Source organism: Malaya genurostris, chromosome 1 (genome assembly GCF_030247185.1).
Source record: "Malaya genurostris strain Urasoe2022 chromosome 1, Malgen_1.1, whole genome shotgun sequence".
In the NCBI taxonomy this organism is placed as follows: Eukaryota; Metazoa; Arthropoda; class Insecta; order Diptera; family Culicidae; genus Malaya; species Malaya genurostris.
The window spans coordinates 88461958-88480378 of record NC_080570.1 but is presented as its reverse complement, the minus strand read 5'-3'; the positions used below and the strand labels follow the sequence as shown (position 1 = coordinate 88480378).

Here is an 18421-nt window from a genome sequence, read left to right as displayed (position 1 = left end):
CAACTAATGAATTCCTTGCGTACTCAAGGTAGACTACCCAATGTCCCAGTTCGCGACATTCTTGCTTGTTGTGACCTTCCTTACATGAAACTTATTTATCATTTCATTAAGTCCATTGGAGTTCCAATTTAATTTTTATTTTATGTTACACTCCTTTCTCTTCCATGAGTTCAACCAATAGTCAGTTATCATACATTGATTAAAAGTGATCAACTGATAAAAAACGTGAAAAAGTTATAAGATCATGAAAAAATAAATGTATTTTCTTTAATGTATTTTATAATAGCAAATCGATTGATGAAAACAGTGTTTAGATCAGCTATAGAATACCAACATACACAGATAAAAATATTTTGTGAATTTACATTTATTTTCATGCACATATTTGGAGCAGGTAATTGAATGGAAAGTTACATTACAAAACTAAGCGATTTGTAAATATACAGCCTTGTTCAATGAAAAAGTAAATGCATTTAAATGTAATTTTACATCAATCATGGTATTAAATCAGATTTTCGTTTCAACTGACGTCTATTTAATAGTACTATTGGTTTACATGTCGTGTAAGTTTCATCTTTTCTTTCTGTGTACTAATGTCATATTCGAAATCTATTAGTTTTAAATTACTATGTATTGTGGATGCTATGGCGAAGAAAAACTCATGTATATTGATTATGGAATAAACGTATTTATGAAAAAACGTGCTTAATCCACCTAGCAGTGAGATGATACCTTTTTTTTTATCAATCCGCCTGTGTTTTTGCATGAATATTCTGTGTTTTAGTTCTCATAGCATTATTTTAATGACCGTCGTTTTTAGACGTAGATGGAGATTTCAGTCATTAAGGCATCATCGTGTAAGGTCGAAACTGCAAATCGGATCGAATTTGAACGTGTGACAATTGATTGAACATTCCATGAGTTGTCGAAGTAAGTTCCACTTTAGAGTTTACGGTTATTTACGGTACTTCTAGAGTCGGTGTTCAGGAACCAGCATAAATTAAAAGGATTCATAAAATCATAAATCAATATATCGAATATATTGCAATAGTTTTGAGTCAAACTTTGGGATGGTAATCTTCTATATCGGTTTGAATTTTAAAAACACATCACCCTGTATTTCCAGAATTATATAACATTCATTATTTTGTATGGGACCAAAAATCCTTTAATTTGAATTTTTGTTTTTGAAACTCGATTTGGCCTTTTTTGAGAAAACGATTGAGCTTTGAGAAACGATTCGATAGTGGAACCGGAAGTCGATAATCGGTGTAGTCCGAAGCCGAAGTCAATTAAATTCACCTGAGAAGCTGTATAGTTTACATTTGATTCAAAATGTTTAAAAACAGTGTAGACATCTTTGAGAAATCGTAGCACGAATTAAATTTTTCACTACCTTTCGAATCGAAAACTGAACACCGCTAAAACTGAAATAAGTTTATTTGATTATAGACTATCCAAATCTGCAAACCCGATAAACCTGTTTTTTTTATGTGAAATAGACATTTTTGTACTAATCACCCTGTATCTCCTGAACCAAAAGTCTAAGCAAACTAAAAAATAAGATGTTTTATAGGATCTTAAGACCTTTCATTTGAATCTTAGATCGGTTCAGCCATCTTCGAGAAAATTGAGTGAAATTATTTGTCACACATGCATTTGCTGATCTCGACGAAATGATTCGAATTTTACATGGGTGTTATATTCTTCCAGCATTTATTGCTGTAAGTAGTTTAAAACAATATAATCATAGAATTACATTCAACACGAAAATATCATCTGATTTACATATTTCATATTCGAACGATTATGTTGCCAAACATAAACCATGCTAAAATCGGCCCGAGGCAAAAAGTCGTGACAAAAGATGCTATACACAGTCTTTTTGGTATTTAGAAACAATTGTATGTTACAGTATAAAAAATCGTGTTTCACGTTGCTCCCAAGCATTAGTATGTAAAACAAGAGTAACTGAAACACCTATTATTAATAACGAATCGTATGAACAACAAAGATGAAAGGCCAAAGGGTCAATACACTTGTACTGTAAAATGTTGATGTAATACACAAAAATAAGAATAATAAACAGATATTTATGCAAAAAAATGTTGCTCCCAAGCATTGCTATGTCAAACAGCGCTCAAAACTCCTACTGCAGGAATAGGGGGAAAAGTTGCTTACACAAAAATGTCGATAGCTCCGTTGAAAATGGACGGATTTTAACAATCTATGGCTTGTTGGATAGCTATTACCTTGCGGAACCTAAGTCTGAAAACATATTCTGTTGTCAAGATCAAGTGTGACAGATGCTGTTTAAAAACTAAAAAATTCGACATAAAACTTCGCATAATTCGAAAAGTAAACATCTGATGTCAAAACCATTCAATAGCGTTCTGAGTGGACTAGCCAATGACAACCAACTTTGATACTCTACTTCACTGTGACGCACATACTTCACAAAATAACAATGGATAAATACGTAACTAGTAGGAATTAACCCAAACTATATATATATATATATATATATATATATATATATATATATATATATATATATATATATATATATATATATATATATATATATATATATATATATATATATATATATATATATATATATATATATATATATATATATATATATATATATATATATATATATATATATATATATATATATATATATATATATATACCTACCTTGCGATCTCGATTTTCGAACTGTATCAGGTATACCAGTTATTGTCGTAGTACTACTTGTTCTTTTGTTAGGACTACCTGCGCTTGTTATACTCATTCCACGTTCATGCAGTGCATTAGCGATTGGTGAAGGTGCCGTATTAGGTGTTGTTGCACAACTAGTACTACCGTTATTATTACTTGAGGCATTGTTCGAGCTGCATATTCCATTTATCTGTAAAAACAAAATTTGTAGTTAGTTGCCACCCAAAACTGTGTCTTCAAATGTTTAATTACGCATTAAATGGGAAACTATCCAATTTCATCTAAAGTAAAAAAACCCTGTTTTTTCACCTTTCTCATATTACTTATATTTTCAAAAATTTCACTACAAGATTCCATCAAGAATTTTTTTTTCAATCTTGAATAAAATAAGAAACTTTCTTTGGGTACGTACTAACATAACCTTTTCAATTTGTGAATTTGTCTTTTTTTGCACCGTCGCACTAAATGATTAAACTCACTTTACTCTACAGTTTTGGAACCGAAAGTCGGACCCGAATGATAAAATTAAATAATAACCTATGGTACAATATGAATTTTTATTTGAGCTTAAGTATGTGGAAATCGATGAAATCATCTCTGAGAAAATTGAGTGAACCTCGTTTTAGAGTTTTTGATCCCTGTTTCAAGGACTTCTGGAACCGGGAGCTTGAAACCAGTATAGCTGAATTCGGTTTGTTTAGTGAGTAACTAATAAAACCTACAAATTGCTGGGTTGAGTGCAGGTGTTTGTGCTGATTTCAACATTTCTTTACGTCTCGTCAGTGCAGAGCAGTTCAAATTGAACTGTTCAATGCAAATCTCGGCAGTTCAATTTGAACCGCTAAGCGGACGTAAACTTTACGCGCGAAACTTTCCTTAGTTGCTCCGAAGCGCAATGTTTAATCTGACCCCTAAATTACAAAAAACTGTGGTAGGAGAGTAAAGTTCTCAGTTGCGACCTCAGATTAGGGGCTGTCCATAAAAGACGTCACGCTTTTCGACTCCCCATCCCCCCTTTGTCACAAATTGTCACAGAAGCAAAGACCCCCCACCCTCCCTATGTCACATGTCACGAATTCAAAATAAATAAAATTCATCTCAATACATTCTCAATATGTATGACAAATCATACAAATATGAGGGAAAAATCGATTTATTACATGCTGTCATTAGATTTAAAAATATCCCTAAAACTACAAAACCATCGGAATTATTTTATTAATATCAATTACATAGATTAGCAAAAGTATTTGGTTGGAATTGATGAAACATTTTAATCATCTGTTTTATTCCTCTTAGGGGTACACAGATATATTATTGTTTTAGGTAAAGAATAATATTTCCTTAGTGTACCATACAGGGCTGAGAAAATAGAAAATAGAAATTCAAATGACTGAAAAAATTGTCAGTGCATAACTTAAGTTAAACCGTTTGAAGGCATCTTTTTCTTTTTTACTCATATTAGGCAAAATTTATTAATTTCGCTAATTTACTCGCTCCTCCGTGCACTTTTGCTGATTACAACAGAAATGATTTCCTGCATCACTCATTTCAGAATTTACAAGAAGAAGTTTTTACATCAACAAATACATAGAATGTAAACGCACAGACTAACAGACAGGACACTCAAATTTGATTCTTCAATCATTTTAACGGTCATTTCGAATATTCCATTATTTGGGACAGTACTCACATGTGTCATGATGGCGCCACGTTACCCTATCAAAAACATCATGTCTGTCATCTAGACTGTCTTTATTTTTTTCATTTACCAACAGAGTTGCCATTCATACAGAATTACCTGTAATGTATTGATTTGTATACGTCCATGCGAATTTCATGCAGGATACAGATTTAATACATATTGCCAAAGATAAACTGAAGATTACAATGTTCCATACGTTTCATTGAAAAATGTTGGGTCAGTAATCGTGAACCAGTTGGTTCAGTAATAATGTAGTTTTATTGACCCTCCGTTAACAAGCGTCGACTAGTTCCGACAAAATGCCATGGAAACAATACAAGTTAGAAAGGAAGCACACATATGTTTACATTCAGCATATAATGATTTCTTGCCACAACTGATGCTTCATGGGATGAGGCTATAACAAACTAAATAAATTCTAGACAAGGGTTCTAAGTAGTTTTCACTTTCTTATTCTAAGAATCACTGATATAAAGCGAAATTTCTCAATATCGTTCATACTGTAACTTGATATTTTTCCAAACATAAACAATCATTGTCATAGTTACGACGCATCTAGTGATCAGACACTTGTTGTTTTGCTTCAAAATACTCAAATTGACAGTGAACCGAGCTCATCGAGGGTCCTATTCAAATGATACCTAAGAAATCGCAGACTACTCTATCTTGAGTTTATCTTTGATATTGCCTAAACTATATACATAATTGCGCCTACTTCTCATCCTCCAACTCAATAAAAAATCGAACCCGTTTTGTTACAATATTTACTTGCTTCTGGTCTGCCGCCACTTAATTTCGGGTGAAAACTACCAACACATTAAAAAATAGTCTAGATGAACAAATTTGAGTCGAATAAATGGTTACCCTCCAACATCAAGAAAAAGTTAAATATATTATCAACGTAATCCAATAAATCATTGTGACGATTCATTTTCAAATATTTTGATGAAATCAGGCATCCCTGCAAGCAGCTGATCGGTGTTGACAAACGAGGGGAAACCAACTAGTAAAAAAACTTTTACATAACACAAGGGGTGTACAGATAGTAAATAGTTCGCGCAGTACAATATAGGTGGAACTAGTGCATCACGAAAAATAATTTTTATTAGAATTTACTCATACTGTCATGTCTGTTAGTCTGTGGTAAACGTTCATTTTGGAATTTTTTTCTGGAAATAGGGCAAAGCAGTAATATAATTAGGTATTTCAAAAATGCGCTCATTGAAAATATTGGACGTCACATTCCAAAAACCTCCCCCTCTCCCCCCTGTCACTAAAGGTCACGTTTTATGAAACACCCCCCTCCCCCTTGCGGCGTGACGTCTTTTATGGACAGCCCCTTAGTAAAGTCTGGTGGGCTACATGTAAGGCATCGACTGACCCTTCATGCTATACCCATCTAATAGTGTCAAAAAGGCAAGTGGGTAATGTCAGAGACATTACAGGATATCGTGAATACGAACAAAATTGGCACGCCTCCTTCACACTTCCTAATATCAGTTAGTTGATCGTTTGTGTGAATTGTGCAAGCATTCCCCTTCTTTACTGCTAAAATTGAATAAGACAGACTAACGATATCGAATAAGACCGTTCAGATAAAGTTCTCAAGTGTTGGGGAAAACCCAGGAAATAAACAGCAAATTCTGCGACATTAACTGAAGCCGGATCACTGAGTTTGTACGAAGCGGTGATGTTCTGATTGAATATGTCTGTGGAATTAGAAGTATCAAAGAAATCGTTATATAGTTTAAATTTGGTTTGTTTATGTTCCCGTCGAATAAATCATCAATTCACAGTGATATCGAATACACATTTACACGAAATTCTACCAACGAATAGTAGAATATACGTGCATTTAGTAACCGTAATTAGTGACTCATTTCGTTTAAGAGCGGTAAAGTTTTCAGCAGATACAGTCGCGTAGAGTATTGAAAGACACACAATAGCACAATCTCCTTTCTATTCTTCTGGCCTGTGTACCTCTGCTGAGTGAAGAAGCATTGGAAGGCTAATAACCGATTACCTATGACGTCGGTCACTTGTAATGTGTGTGCTTTAAAAATTGTGTCTGAAAATGATAGAGTTTACTGCTTTGGCAGCTGTGAGCAGATTCTCCATGTAAAATGTTCGGATATCAACGCGGCTGCATTTGTGCTTTGCGGGAGAATGTTGCTTTAAAGTGTATGTGTTTTGCGTGCAGGCGTAAACAAACCTGTCTTAATGATGTGCAGAAAACCAGTACGGAAATGCTTGTAAAAATCGATGACACTACCGCTTTTGTTACGAATCTCGAGGAAAAAATAAAAGTGGGTATGCAGAATGAGTTTATAAAACTCGAACAACGCTTCGAAACGAAAATCCTGACAGCGATTAAGCAAACGCTTGCTAACGAACGAATTTCAATCACCAATCTCTCGGCCACTTCAAATATTCTTAGTTCTGCTACATCTTCCAAATAGTCGTACGCTTCAGTGACAAAATCTCAAATGCCAAACTCAAAACGAAAAGCAACAGAAAATCTCACCGACGAAGAAGAAGGTGGTTTATTAAGATCTGGTTAAAGACGTTTAATTTTTTTTTTCATTTAAAAGATATTTTTTATTCAGGCCTATTTGCGTACAAGCTTTACGTGGCCGAATCAGCCGATTTTTTAAATAAATATTCTTTTGAAGTGGATCTCGTTGTCACTCTTTTTGTAGGAGGAGAAGAGCTTCCATTTCCCTCCTACAAGGGTTGAGGGGCACTATGTTCGTGGCTCGTCTCGTCCTCCATTGCCGCATCGGTGGTTTTGTTGTTGATTTCCGTCTTCTTTTCGTTGTTCGCAGTCTTGAGCTCGTTGCTAGTTGCTGTAGAAGAGCCTTGTTGTTCATTGGTTGCTGTTGTTGGTTGGTTTGATGGTAAAACAGGAGTACTACGCTCACCAGTTTTCGTTGTTGAACGGTTGACCTTGTCTTTGGTTGAAGATGTTCTTTTCGCAGTTTCAGTGCAAGGTTTACCGTAGTGTGCAGGTTGTTCACAAAACTGACATGTAACCAGCTGATTTTCATAAGTAATCAGCGTTTTACACGGATGTGTCCCATCTTGACCACAAATGCATACGTACCACTCGCACGTCATTCCGGATGCCGGGGAAAAAATTCCGCCATAGTTCTCTTTCGATGGAAAGAAATTCATCGTACTGCGACTTGATTTCCCGAACGGATTGATCGCTGGACTGCGGGGGAAGGTCATGCACGCGTACTTGTATGGCATTGTCCACCATGTGCACAGGAATTTTGTATTTAATGTTGTCACACTCTAGGCTGTGCACCTCGTTGTTATCCGAAGCGAATGCAATTGCATCGCTTTCACGTTTAAACATAATGTACACACAGTTAGACGCCTTGTTGAATTGAATCTCAGTTACATTATTAGCGTCTAGATGCATTCGTTCTTTAAGTAAGATTCCAATTTCATTTGCTGCTGGTCTAACTTTGCAACGCTTGAAATCTATACAAATTGAATTCGGTCTTGTTGGCCAAGTTTTAGGCTTTGTTAAAGCGTATTTGACCATTCCGTACACTCTATTGTTCACTGCACTGTATTGTCTTTGTTTCTTTTGCTTCGACCGCAAACGATTTTCGACTGTGTTGGGTGAGATGCGAGCACGAACTGAGAAGACGTTTAATGTCTGATAAACAAAATAACGATCCAGCTAATACTCCTGAAAAATCGCCAATCAAACTACAGAGCCCTGCTAAGCCTCCCCTGTCTAAAACTGGAGCTGTCGCAAAATTAGAACAGACCGTTTTATTTAAGCCAAAGAATAGTCAAACTGCTGATTTTACAATGCGCGATATACAAAACAAGCTTGATCCTGTCAAATTCGCAGTAAGGAATGTCCGCACCGGGGCAGTGGTGAGGTTACAATACGTTGTGATACCAAAAAAAAAAAACGCAGTAAGCTTAGTTTCTGCAGCACAGACGGTACTTTTTTTTAAATGTAATATGAGTTAAAATTAAATTATTTAGATTTAAATTGGGTGTTCAACCACAAGTGGTGACTTTTCAGCCCTATTATGTACATGATTTGGTTATTACCATGAAAACATCATTTGCTTCCGCAATCCTGAGATTTTTGTGTAGGGAAAATTCTAAACCTACTTTTATTGTGTAATGGGGAAAAGGAACTTATATACTAACTTAATAACTAATACAGAGAGCGAATCGATTCAATTGAAGATTGTATCGATGTTTGTGGGAATTTGCTTATAATATTAAGTGACATTACATCTAATGGTTCTATATTTGTGAGTCTATGTAACTCATTTGTACTGACATTTTCAGAATTTTATTCTGAATCCTTTGAAGCGTTTTCTTCCTGGTGGAAGAATAAAGCATAAAGCATGGCTGGTCTGAAAACTTGTTTATAAATTAACAATTTGTTTTTTAGACAGAGCTTAGAATTAGAGGATATAAACATTTAATATATTTATTACACTTTGCCTGGATTACTTCAATGTGATCCTTGGAAGTGAGTTTTTTGTCATACGTTAAACCTAATATCGTTTTCGTTTATTGATCAGAGCAGCCCGAAAGCTGACCCAGAGTCACCCAAACAACGTTTGATATGTTTGTTTTAGCAACCTGAGGTCGCTCTAGATCGGACTCCAATCGCGTAGTTTCGCTCTGAAAATTTTCTTGGGTCGCACCACGCATCCAGCCGAGTTTGTTTATTTTTTTTTCATGAGTTGTTGTTTAGGGCGCGTACCACGTGTTCGTTTTACTCGGAGTCAGAGTAGCCCGCGTCTAGGTTCAAAAACGAAAACGGTATAAGTGTTCAGCTCGATCAGACCATTGTAGTACATTCGGATTAAGAACCAGAGTGTTTGACTGGTTTTCCAATAATAAATGTATATTTTCATTTCTACTTATCTCTAGCCGTATAATTATTGTTTCCGTAACTTATCGTTTCCTACCGGACCTACCTGGAGCGAGAGAAATCGGAAAAACCATAGAGAGGGAGAGAATGTCATGCTAATGGAGAAGGACTGGTAAAAACGTTCACAGCTGTGGCCCAGCTGTGATGTCATAGATTTGGTTATCGACCTCCGCTGGACTTAGGTCGAGGTAAATGCGATACGCGCATTTCTGTAAGGTTTATGACCGGGATATCCAAAATACGTGGAAATGTCGTATTTGGTTTGGGATTGAATGTAAACTGTACTTAGAATGGATCATGCTAGGATGGGATAATTTGTTATATTACACCTACACCCTTCGCGAGATGAATGTAACGAAGTGGAATTCATCTAAAACTTTCTTCCAAGTACGTCATTTTGTTATAATGATGATTAGTTCCTGCCTAAGTATACAATGTTTATTGTTTGATTAGTCTATTTTTATGCACTAAATATGATTGTTTTGAGATTGTATTTCACAATTTGGCTCCAAAATATGTTTAACTCTATAAGGTCCAGAATAGAAAGAATCTAACTTACGCCTATTTTCATTTTTGAGGTATACTGTGTCATTTTTGTTTAATGTCTAAATTTCTTGTCTGCTAGTAATCTTTGCCTTGCTGTTTCGTGGGATAATTGCATTTTATATCTCATTTCTTTACTGTACTGCTCAAAATTATAAATTGGATCTATTTTGTTTTTGCTGTATATCGCCTGTGGGAGTTTCGGTTTTACACCAAACACTAGTTCATACGGTGTATAGCCATGATCTGTGTGTGGTGTAGAATTATAAGTAAAAGCATAAAATTGTAACCATCCATCCCAGTCAGATTGGTGCTGGTTGACGAAGGATCGCAGATATTCGTTTAGACATCTGTGATCCCTCTCCAATGAGCCAATTGTCTGCGGATGATAGGCTGTTGAGAAAGTTTGTTTGATGTTTAAATATTTACAGATTTGATCTAGTACTTCTTTTTGGTACTCTGTACCTTGATCTGTTTTTGATTCTAAAACTTTACCATATATTAGTATGAAATTTTCCACCAAAGTTTTTGCTATTATGTTTGCTTCTTTAGTAGGTATTGGTGCAAGAACTACGTATTTCGTTAGTTCGCATTGTATTGTTAATGCGTACCGGTTATTTTTGTTTGTCTTTGGTAGTGGTCCGATTGTATCGATTGCCACTATTTCAAACGGTACTGGTGGTGTAGCTGTAATTAGTGTGGGCTCTTTAGTATTTTTAGTTATCTTATTCAATTTGCACAATTCACAGGCCTTGATGAATTGTGAAATTGACTGTTTCATTTTTCTCCAGACATAAATTTCTCTTAGTTTGAGGTACAGTCTATGCTGTCCTATATGTCCACCTGTTGGTGTTTTATGGTGCCTTTTCAATATTTCATTTACCTCACGCAAAGATCACTAATGAAAATTGCTGGTTTGAAAATTATTATTTGCATGGTTTTTAATGTTTTATTACTCACTTGTTCGAGTACTTCCATGGGAATTAGTTTAAATATTTCGTCTTTTTGAGAGAGCGCAATTTTATTTATTTGAAGTTTTTTTATATCTTCTTCAATGTCTGAAAGAGCAAAGCTAATTTGACTTTCATTATTTATTTTATATTCATATTTCAGTATGCATTTCTTTAGTTTATTGTTTGTTATTTCGTTTTCTTTAATATAAATTGAAAATGTTACGCAATTTTTTTCGATTATTGTACTAATTTTGGCTAATTTTTTTGTTTCTGATTGGTTTTTGGTGGAGTAAATCGCAACTTGATCAGGCTTGGTTTCACACTCCTCATTTTTTCCAACCGGTTTGGATCTTTGACTTCGTGTCATTGATCGCGTATTCACCATTAGAATCGACTATTGTTTAAGTTCATCAGAGGTAACTACAACACGTGGCAACGCGTCCGCTCCCACGTTATCCTTACCCTTAATATACTGTATTTCAAAATCGAATTCACTTAGATCTAGTCGCATTCTAGTCAGCTTCGACGTTGGGTTTTCATGCCGAAAAGCTATACTAGTGGTCTATGATCCGTTTTTACTATAAATTTTGTACCGTACAAGTATGATTTGAAGTAGTTAATAGCCCAATGAATAGCTGTTAACTGCTTTAAAATTACGGCTTTATTTTTTTCGCCTGGGGTAAATGTTTTCTGGCGAATGCAATTGGAAGTTCATCTCCATCTATATTATGTGATAAAACTGCTCCACAACCAATGTCTGAAGCATCAGTTGTTAGAATAAAAGTTTTCGTGATGTCTGGGAATTACAGTATAATTGGAGACATTAAATATTGTTTTAGCGTATAGAATGCGTTTTGACATTGTGGCGACCAAATGAATTGATGATTCTTTTTCAGTAACTGGTGTAATGGATGAGCTTTGATCGAAAAATTCGGAACAAATTTACGATAGTAGTTGCAAAATGATACGAATCGTCGCACTTCGTCACTATTTGTTGGTACTGGGTAATTTTTTATTGCTTCAAATTTTGAATCGTCTGGCAAAATGCCATGCCGGTTATTTTATGTCCCACGTATATTACTTCATTTCTAAAAAATTTGCATTTACTTGCATTTAATTTTAAGTTATATTTTCGGAGTCGTTCAAATACCTTCGTTAAAGTCGATAAATGATGTTCAATTGAACATCCTGTTACAATGATATCATCAATGTAGGCGAAAGCCATTTCTGGTGTCAGACCAGCCATAGCGATTGTCATCATCCTTTGAAAGCTATTCGGGCTGACATTCAGTCCAAATGGCAATTGAAAATGACCTGTCTGGGTCGAGAATGCAGTGCATTTTTTTTGAATTTTCCCTTAGTGGTATCTGATGAAACCCTGACATCAGATCCAGTGTGCTAAAAAATTTTGCTCTGCCAAATTGATCTAGAATAGTATCAACTCTCGGTAGCGGAAATTTATCCGCGAGAAGTTTTTCGTTTAGCTGTCTGAAGTCAACAACTAAACGACTTTTTTTTTAGTTATCCTCGCCGTTCTTTGGTACTAGTAGGATGGGATTATTATAAGAAGATATGGAAGGTTCGATAATCTTTTCGTTTAGCATTTTATATACCTGCTCATCGATTTCGTTTTTCTGCGAATGAATCATTTTATAGTTAGGGATATAGACTGGTACGTTATCAGTCAGTTCTATATCCTGGGTATAAAATTGTTGGTAGTAAGTGGCTCATTTTGTAGACAGAAAATATCGTTATAATTGCTTATAAGTTTTTTAAAATCGTTTGCTGCGTTGAATGGTACATCCGACTTTTCTATGCTTTTTAAAATTTCATTTGTACGTTGCTCTTTGTTGTAATCGGCTGAATTTGTTTTCAAGTGTTTATAATTTTCTGAAGATTCTAGTTTTAGGTTGAGGTTATTGGTGCTTAAATTAACGGTTGAGTCTGTGGTGTTCAAAATTCAAAGTGTTTTCTGGTGATATGATAGTACTTCCACAGAACACACCAGGGGTCAATTTCTGTGATGCTATTATCATATATTTGTTAATTTTGAGATTGTGAAGTTGTCTTATTACTTCACACCTTGGTGGTATAATATATTTTTGGTAAATTGTATCTTTAATTGGTAATGAAATAATATTATTATAAATTTTGAAATTTGGCATCCAACATTCGTAATCAATGATCCACTTATTAGAAGAGAGGAAATCTCGTCCCAAAATGCCATCAGTTAGGATTGGAAAGTTGTTATCTACTATGTGGAAAGTGTGGTTGGTAACAAATCCATTGCCAAAATTTAATTCTGTGGTGGTTGTTGCCAAAGTTTCTGTTGAAATGTTTGTTATGCCAGTAATTTTTATTTTATTGTTAGCGACTAGTGGGTGGTTATTATTTACTTTGTTGATTTTTATGACGGAGATGTCCGTTCCGGAATCTAATAAAAAGTTGCACAATGAATTAGCCATTTGTACTTATTTTTTTACAAAATTTGATGCACAGATGTTCATTGAATAAATCTTCCTAAAAAATTTTGTGGTGGTGTTCGAGCATTATTCGGAATAACAGTAATATTACCGTTAGGTTGTACATTCGGGGCTGCATGTTGATTATTCGGTTGTTCTGGTTATACGAGGAGCATTCGAAGGTTTCGATTATTATAAGCTCCGCGACTGTAACCTCTGTTATTGTAATTATGCCAGTTTTGTCTGTTTGAATTAAAACTGTTTCGGTATGTGTTGCGGTAGTTTTGGTGTCTTCTGGAATTAGTTCTGCTATTATTATAGTTATTGTAATGACCCGGGTGCCCATTGCGGTGTAAGTATTGTCCACTAGACGTATTTGGTCTTCCACCCCCGCGACTAGTGTGTCGTGTGGTGAAAATTTGAGCAGCGTTGCTCGTTTCTGTAGTGTTTTCTCTTACCTTTTGGGATGCTGCATTAATGTCAGCAAAATTGCCCGCTTTTAGTATGCTTTTTATTTCTTCGGACGTTACTCCTTTAATAAGTCCTGCTTTGGTTGCTAACGAATTAGCCGTCTGCTCAGGGACTCCCTGAGCTGAGGTACATTTTAGCCGTAATGTAAGGTTTTCAATTTCTTCGCATAATTCACTGGTTTTAGTGCTTTTTACCTGATTCAATTTAGCTACTATTGAGTCCGGGGACTCATTTACTTTACAGCGTCTTTCGACGTCGTCTGCTAACGCTTGTAGCGTATCGCAGTTTCCTAGCCCTAGCCGGGCTTTACCGGTTAGTCTAGTTTTAACGAATTTTAATGCCGGTGCTAGTTGGTTTGCTGGTGTCAGTTCAGCCAGTAAACCTGTAAACCTGTAAACGTCAAATAAAAAATTAAAAAAAAAAAATATTGCGTCGGTCATTGTCTTCCCTTTGTTTGATTCTATACCTAGACTACTTAATTGTTGGTTAATTATTTTAATTACTTCGTAATTCCACGAGCGGGAGTTTTTTATAAGTATATGAAATTCTTCGTTCGGTATTTCGTCTTCCTTTTCTATTAAAATTAGCATTAACAGTTCAAAGCCTGTAAACGCCTCAGCGCACGTTGTGGCGGAATAAGGAAGTGGTGGCGCGATAAAGAACTTGGGAACGCGTGCGGATGACGATAGGCTGCCGGTCCCAGACCTCCAAGAAGTCGAGGAGGTAGTAAGCCGGTTGAAAAATAATAAGGCCGCTGGCGTTGACCAACTACCAAGCGAGCTACTGAAAGCACTGCACTGGGTCGTTACCAAGCTCTGGGAGAACGAGATTTTACCGGAGGAATGGATAGAAGGAATCATGTGTCCCATCCACAAAAAGGGCGACAAGCTGTATTGCTGCAATTACCGCGCGATCACTCTGCTGAACGCCGCCTACAAATCTTATACCGTCGACTTTCAACGATTGCAAACGAATTCGTGGGACAATATCAGGCAGGATTTATGGGCGAACGCGCTACCACGGACCAAGTGTTCGCCATCCGCCAGCTGTTGCAAAAGTGCCGCGAATACAATGTGCCCACACATCACTTATTCATCGATTTCAAATCAGTCTACGACACAATCGATCGAGATCAGCTATGGAAAATCATGCACGATTACGGATTCCCGGACAAACTGATACGATTGGTCAAGGCTACGTTGGATCGAGTGATGTGCGTTGTTCGAGTATCGGGGATAAACTCGAGTCCCTTCGAAACTTGCAGAGGGCTACGCTGGCTTGGCCTTTCTTGTCTGCTATTCAACATTGCTTTGGAGGGTGTGATAAGAAGAACGAGGATAGACACGAGTGGCACGATTTTCAGAAAGTCCGTCCAGCTTCTTGGTTTCGCTGATGATATTGACATTATAGCAGACAACTTTGAGAAGATGGAAGATACGTACATCGGACTAAAAGCTGAGGCCAAGCGGATCGACATCAATGTGTCAAAGACAAAGTACATGAAAGGCAGGGGCTTGAGAGAAGATTTCGGTGGGCCGGGCATGTTGTTAGAATGTCGGAGAACAACCCGGTTAAAATGATCCTCGATAATGATCCGACCGGTATAAGAAAAAGAGGTGCACAACGGCAGAGAAAACAAAACTATTAGAAGCGCACAGCGTGTTTGAAAAATTCCTGCATATGATAAAAATGATGCTCTTAAAAACATACAAAAGAGGTTTCACAAAGATACAAGAGTATAAAAATGAAATGAAGAGCTCCTAGTTAAAAAGATAAAGCGACATAGCGAATTAAAGTCACATTGACAATGGCGAACGAAAATAATATTGAAGGCGGTGGTGCCTATCGATTTCCGATGTTGGATGCAATACAATGTATACCAGAATTTCATGGTTCAGTTAATGAACTGGAACCATTTTTATGTCAAATAAGTTATTTCGCGTACAAAGTACAAAGATCCTTCGCAGAAAGAGCATTAACGATTTATTTTATAGCAGGATTATCGAATAAAAACATAAAGCAAATAGCAAAAAATCACAGGCACATTAAGTTTCAAGAATTAATAAGATTCCTAAAAGAGGCGGCGAAAATCAGCTATATATTAACAAATATTGAAAATCGGCTGCTATCCTACCATGCAACTGATAAACCAAAACTCTGTCCAAACAACAAATATAAATGTTATCCAGAGGGACGAATTCCCACAAATACAACCGAAATTTACACAACGAATTTTATCGTAACGACAGGAATAAATCGAATCATAGCAATTTTGATGGTAAACACTTAAAATAAAATGCAAAACAACTGTGGGTAAACTGCATGACATACAGTAATAGTAACATATTGCGAAGATATGATCATAATATCAGGACCAAGGAAAAACGTCCAGAAGGGATATGGGTCAAACTACATAAGACAAAAGACTACGAATTTATGATGTTATTGAGATCGGCAACTAGTCCTAATAACGAAATGAGTTTCCTAGTAGACACAGGAGCAAGTGGCAACATGATAATGAGACGAAACGCAGAGTACATGGGAGCATATACAATTAATGGAAACGAAGTCATAGAATATTCTGGGGTACTGTTAGAAAAACATTAGGTACCGTAGAACTAAATTTTATCATTGCAGGAAGAATTTTCCAAACGAAGTTCGACGTAGTGGAAAATTTGACTCCAGGTGGTATTTTGGGAATGAGATTTATGAATAAGTATGTTCTTAGTATGCACAATGATCGAGGGTGAATATGCTTACGGAAAATACCTCTCACATTTGAACCAAAAACGGAATCGTATGAAACTCATCAGAAACAGGAGAACAGAGTCTCGGAATACGAGGCAGGTAACGAGGTAAAGGTACAGGAAAAATACCAAACAGAAGATCAAACCAATCTTAGTCTACAGGGTAGGCAATGTACAGAAACAACAAAAAATTACACGGGACAATTGCAAGAAAGTATGCAACCACATGAATTGTTGAAAATAAATTGTACTAAAAACAATCAATTGTTAGTGAGAATTGCTTCAGTCAATAGACCGAATGAAAAAATTAAATATATGCTGGATACTGGTGCCTCAGAACAACAATGAAATATACAACAACGACAATCGATCAGATAGTATGCTTCCCTTTTGTGGAACTAACATAACTAATGAAAAAGAACAAGATTTGTTAGATAGATATTGCGACGAGGAAGATGTATATTTACTTGATTTAGAATCAAATCAAGACCTGAGTTTAACGGAAAATAAAAGAACTGGTCAGAACCGGACGGATAAAGTACTGGAAACATTGAATACAGATCACTTGAAAAGAGAAAACTTTGTAGGCATAGAGAGAATTATGTCAACGTATTGCGATGTCTTCCATTTGAAGGGGGATAAATTAACTATCACCGATGCAGCGGTACATGAAATTGAAACTACTTCAATCGTGCCTATCAATAAACGGCAATACAGATTTCCAGAAGCCACTAAAAAAATATTAATGAGGAAATTGAAGAAATGCGTAAGCAAGGCATCATAAGGCCTAGTAAGAGTCCGTGGAATGCACCAGTCTTATGTGTTCCTAAGAAGGACGATGAATTTGGCAATAAGAAATACAGAATTGTAGTTGACTTTAGGGCTCTAAATTTAGTAACAAAGCCATTTGTATACCCAATTCCACTAATCGACGAGATTTTAGATAATCTCGGAGACAGTAAATATTTTTCCACTTTGAATTTAAAATCGGGATTTTACCAAGTACCCATTAACCCAAAAGATGTTGCCAAGACAGCGTTTTCAACTCCAAAAGGCCACTTTGAGTTTACAAGAATGCCTATGGGTTAACGAAATAGTCCATCCACTTTTCAGCGATTAATGAGTACAGTGTTGTATGAATTTGTATGTATTTCTTGATTAACCCTGGATAGTAAATCCGAAATATTTGAATGTTATTTTGTGGTCAGTCGTTCTTTTGAAGAAGAATCAGTACCTGCTAGATTAATCAGATCGTCAGAATTTTTTGTTTACTGGTTAAGATATGTGCAAACATATTAATTATCATTTAGCTAACTCGTTCTGCTCACACCTTTGTAAGGGTAGGAGGTGGGACCATCATCATCAAATAAATGACGTGAAAGCTATAGTCTACTTGGACGACATAATTGTTTTTGGTTCAACTATTGAAGAACATAATGATAACTTGTGCAAAGTTTTAAGGCCATTGCGCCGACATAATTTAAAAGTCGAGCCAGGAAAATGTCAAATTTTGAAAACAGAAATAAAATACTTAGGTCATGTAATTGACAAGGAAGGCATCCGGCGTACGGAGGAAAACATTAAGGCAATTAAAGAAATGATAGCGCCCAGGACGGTTAAAGGAGTCCGCTCATTTTTAGGGACAGTAAAAAAAATTTATACCACATATAGCAGAGAAACGTAAACCACTGAACGATCTCTTGCGAAAGAATGTGAAGTTTTTTTTGGACAAACGCGTGTCAAAAAGCCTGTGAGGAACTAAGAGACTTTTTAACTTCAGATACACTGTTGGTAAGACCAAATTACAAAGACAAGATCGTAATCACAACAGACGCTAGTGAGTACGCCCTTGGAGCAGTACTTTCTAATGAAAAATCAGTTGAGAGACCAAT

General features: G+C 36.0%; 1 protein-coding gene across 4 annotated transcripts in view; it reads right to left on the bottom strand.

The window, feature by feature from the left end:
• LOC131440669 (syntaxin-binding protein 5) overlaps positions 1-18421 on the bottom strand; it is a 444075-nt gene that overhangs the window by 228995 nt on the left and 196659 nt on the right. For all 4 annotated transcript variants that reach the window (XM_058612147.1, XM_058612149.1, XM_058612148.1 and 1 more), the window contains one exon: positions 2704-2917. In XM_058612147.1, coding sequence (XP_058468130.1) covers positions 2704-2917 — 214 coding nt within the window. The remainder of the gene's footprint in view (positions 1-2703; positions 2918-18421) is intronic.